At 41.6% G+C, this 5,000-nt stretch overlaps 1 protein-coding gene across 1 annotated transcript in view; it reads right to left on the minus strand.

Moving 5' to 3' along the window:
* Positions 1 to 5,000, minus strand: part of cacna1ha (calcium channel, voltage-dependent, T type, alpha 1H subunit a) — a 107,857-nt gene that overhangs the window by 58,276 nt on the left and 44,581 nt on the right. The window contains exon 11 of the mRNA XM_084071988.1: positions 1,567 to 1,776. Within this exon, the coding sequence (XP_083928114.1) occupies positions 1,567 to 1,776 (210 nt within the window). The remainder of the gene's footprint in view (positions 1 to 1,566; positions 1,777 to 5,000) is intronic.

Genomic DNA, 5,000 nt, shown 5'->3' on the forward strand with positions numbered 1-5,000 from the left:
ATGTCTTCTAAATCCTTTTCAAAACAGTTTTCTGAAAAACGTAATGTTGCGTTATCAGCGGTGCTCCAACTTTTTCATGTCGAGGACCCCCAAAATGATATGTATTTGGCCGTGGACCTCCATCTAAAAATATGTTGTTCCAGGGACCCCCCAGAAGCAAAGATTTGAGTTAAAAATGTTCGCTTTAAAATAATGCATATTCCAAGATTTGCGCACGTTTTCAAAATTCTTCAAAAGTAGGAGATCTACAAGTTCGTAGCACGGCACTCGGTGCCGCACTATGAGCTTGTATATCTGCTATTTTTGAATAGCCAAAGTGTAAAATAATGCTTTTTGGCTCATATCTAATGTTGATTTGTAGAGCAAAAGAACTATTGTTTTTGGGAGAATGCGTGTTTAATGTTTTCTGATGGCTACCAGTGAAAGACTTGTTGAAGCGCCTCTTATTTCTGTCTATAGTTTATGGAGACATTATCTCCAAAAATGTATCTGCTTCTACTCTTTAGGCCATTACACGCAACCTATCGTTCTGCCCTTAAATTTATTACGGGTAATAAAGGCTTCTAGGCATTTTTACTAGTTTACCTTATCTCCTAAATAGGAACTCTGGGACCTACGTACAACGCAGACTCAAAGGAATGGATTGTACACCAGGTTCCTGCAGTAAAATCTGACTTAAAGGGATAGTTTAACCCCAAAATCACTTTTTTCCTATCAATTATACACACCCCATGGAGACTTGAGTTCATGGAGAATTTTTAGTTTTTGTCGGATTTCTGAGGCAATAATTTGATGACCGGCAGCGGCTCCGGTAGGAGACTCAAAGTGTCAACTTTGAGTCTCCTACCGGAGACATTAGCATCTTTCCGCCCGTTATCCAATTATTGGCTTCGGAAAACGACAACAAAAAAAAGTCCATGAATTCAAGGCTTCATGGGGTGTGTAATTGATAGAAAATAAGTCATTTTTGGGGTGAACCATCCTTTTAAGAAAGAATACTTCTAGGTGTAATGCCCCTCTCACATACAGTAGAATAACCTCCTCCTGTTTATTTGTATTCCTTTGGACATTTGTAATCTCTGTACCATTGTAAAAGAGGGCAGAGCCCTCAACGAGACCTCTGACAACTATAATAAACGATAAATTAAAAAAACAGATAACTAAAAGATTCCAAGTTGGATGCCCCTTTACGGTGACACCCAGTGCCATCATGTCTTGTCAACAGTTACGCAGTCAGTCAGTCGAACCCAGCAGGAAGCTCACATCTGGACAAGAGCTTCCACGCTAAATGATGATCAAATGTAGATCACTTGATCATCACTTTTAATTTGTATGCGTTTGCTGACGTTGATAATGATAGTGACAACAAGACACTGAGGGGGAAAGGCACAGATCTCCTGCTGGGAAACGAATCAGCGACATTGTGATTATTATGTGTGTGTGTGTGTGTGTGTGTGTGTGTGTGTGTGTGTGTGTGTGTGTGTGTGTGTGTGTGTGACGTACTGTACTCTCCATTCCCCTTGCAGACAGACAGACAGACAGACAGACAGACAGACAGACACTCACCTGTTGGTGGTATTCGATCCCCATGCTGAGCGTGTTGACCAGGATGGCGATCATGATGCCTCGGTTGAAGTACTTGCTGTCCACGATCCTCTTCAGCCGGTTCCTGAAGCCCACGCAGGCCCGCACCGCCCAGTTCCTCCTGTGGTCCCCCGCACCGCCGCCGCCGCCGCGGCGCCTGCTCCGCCCCCGACAGCCACGCGCGTCCCCGCCCTGGCGGGAACAACGGAGAGAGAGAAACGACGCTCATTATCCGAGTGTTAAGAATAGGAGGAACACTTTGTCTTCGTCCTATAGCCACGACAAACATCGTCCTCATCACTGTCACTGTCCACACTGCTTTCATTATCATCACCATCACTGTCACTGTCCCTGCTGTCGCCAACAACATCATCTTCATCATCATCAATATATATATATAACAGCTTGACGGTGCAACAATGAACAAGGTGTTCTTGCAAATGTCTGCTGCGATGCTCCAGTAAGCGCTGGTTGTGAGCAGACAGCAGTTTGGGACCAGGTGGGGAACAAAAACAACAAAAAAAGAACAATGTGACAGACTTTTTTATAGTTTTGTATATACCTACAGTGTTATTTTAATGTATACTGTAGTTCCCCCCTCCGGACTTGCCATAGTTCTTCCTCTTCTTCAGCTGTTGCAATGACTGTCTGTCTGTCTGGCTCTTGAGAGCAGAAGTAAAGTAGTATGCAGTGCTCCTATGTAATACATCTATCAGGTTGGCAACCCTCAATTCAAAACGCCAACACTTACGCCGGATTGAGTGATTAACCCATTAAGACCTGAGGCCGATTCTAAAAATGTCTTCTAAAACGTATGTTGCTATATATCATGGTTCTTTTTTTATGCCAAGAACTCCCAAAATGCTATGCATTTGGCTGCAGACCCCCCGCCATCTCAAAATATTTTGTTCCAGGGACCCCCACAGAAGCAAAGATTTGAGTTAAAATTTTTCACTTTAAAAAATATATACGTTTGATTTGATTTGATTTGATTTATTTGAAAAGCCATCACCACATGGTCACCGCAGTTCGAGGATAACACAAGAAAGTCCTGAGACTTATTTCCGTTGAGGTCCTCTTACAATTAACAATCAATACGTTAAAATACTTTACAACACATGTAACTAACGTAACACTACATAGACACAAGTGACATACACAGTACAGACACAGTACACATTACACAACAATACAAAACACAAGTAACAGTCACAGTACATACATACATACAAACAATACAAGAACACAAGTAACATACACAGTACACAAACAAGTGCTACCTTATCTTTCCTAGTCTAAAGACCCTCTATAGGGGAACCTTTTCTAATAGACATGCTTTCGTTTTGTATTTAAAAGTCCTCAGATTTGTTGTCAGTTTGACACTGTTTTCGAGGTCATTCCACTGTGTGGCTCCTATGTAAGTAAATGATTCCCTGCCTACTTTACTTTTAAAAGCCGGAAGGCTCACGTCTGCTACACTGGCTCTGGTGAAAAAATGGTGTACTTCGCTTCTCTGAGTAAAACATGTTCAAAGATTTGCACAGATTTTCAAGATATAAAAAAAAAACTATGAGCTGGTATATCTGCTATTTTTGAACAGCCAAAGTATACAATAAAGGTTGAAGTGGTTAAACAGATTCTTTCCCGGTTTTAATGGGAATATTTAAAACGAATATGAAATGAAGCAGGTGTCTCTTTTTCTCCTCTCCAGCCACTCTCCTCGTCCTCCCCATAGGCGTGCTGTACACTTATCCACCAGGTGCCCTCGGACCTTCCCTCTCTTCCCCTATCATTACAGACCATTAAGCAATGTGAACTTGTGTCTCAGGCCTTGACTCGGTTAGTGCAGTCAGAGGTTAAGTGTCTTGCTCAGGGACACAGACACATGGACCGGGGCTGGGAGGGAGAACCGGTGACCTTTTTGATTACCAGACAGCCTCTCTCTCCACCCACTAAGCTACAGCAACCGTGTTTGCCTGGAGCCAGTTGCACCACCTCACACTAAGTTCAAACGTAGCCTAGTTATAGCTTAAATGGCTTTTAAAAGGCCATTTAGACCGGGAAAGTATTGGTGTCATTTTTAGATTTCTTTAGCTATTCAAAGATAGCAGCACTCTATGAGCTTGTATATCTGCTATTTTTTGAAAAATCGTGAAAATGTGTGCAAATCTAAAAAATATATATTTTTAAGCGAACATTTGTGAAATATTTGTGTTCCAGGGACCCCCAGAAGCAAAGATTCGAGTTAAAAATGTTCGCTTTAAAACAATATATATTCAAAGATTTGCACACATTTTCACGATTTTTCAAAAATAGCAGATCTACAAGCTTGTAGATCTGCTATTTTTGAATAGCCAAAGTGTAAAATAATGCTTTTTAGCTCAAATCAAAAAGTGGCACAGATGCGTTCCAGGTCTTAATGGGTTAATTCCATCTTAGCCTCGGTGATTCATGTTCGGTGTTCTGGTTATACCCAAGTTTCATCTCTGTAAGCAGTTTCTGCCTGCCTGACCTGTGGTTTTGACTTTTTGGATTTTGGATTTCTGCCTGTTTCTTATTAGTGGTTCTCAAAGTGGGGTCCAGAACCCCCTTAGGGTTCCTTTAGGGCATACATGGGCAACTGGCGGCCCGGGGGCCACATGCAGCCCCCACCTTCACTTAATGCGGCCCGCAGGTTAATATCGGATTACTGATATATTATTGATTTCAGCTGTTACAATTCCAAACATGCAAATTACGATTTAATTACTTCAGTCTATATTAGTAGCTTAATGACTAGTATTGTCTTTTTTTGTGTCCAATGTATTTGTATTTAAGTTCATAAAGTTAACATAAGTATAACTAAATGCATTTGAAATACAATAAAAATGTTACTTTTCAGGATTCCTATTCAAAAATAGCACAAAAAAAATCTGTATTCCAATTCAAAAATAGCCGATCTACAAGCTCAAGACGCGTCACGCTGCAACGCATTTTGAGCTTGTAGTTCGGCTATTTTTGCCACTTTTGTGTGACATAATGGCAAAACAAGTTAAGATACGGCAAGATAGTATATGCAATGTGGGCCTCTGGAGTGAGTGTGGAAATATCGTGACCCTCTCCATCATCAAAGTTGCCCACCCCTGCTTTAGGGCGTTCCAAATGGGACCCTTACAGGTCTGTAACTCCTTTAGGGCCTTCCTGGTTTGGACGCTTGCCTGAAATTTGACTTTGGAATTCTGCCTGCTCCATATTTGGATATGTTTTTCCTGTGTTGGAATAGAACGCTTTCGTGGTTTTTACCCCTGCCTACCTCACCAATCCTTTAAGCCTGGTTACCTCCTGCCTAATAAATCCTATGCATTGCACCTGCTCAGTTTCCATCTGCATGAAGTGTTCCAGCTACCTCGTTAGCGCTAACCTTGACAGCAGGGTTG

Source organism: Gymnoscopelus microlampas, assembly GCF_963454915.1.
Source record: "Gymnoscopelus microlampas genome assembly, chromosome: 11".
Taxonomy (NCBI): Eukaryota; Metazoa; Chordata; class Actinopteri; order Myctophiformes; family Myctophidae; genus Gymnoscopelus; species Gymnoscopelus microlampas.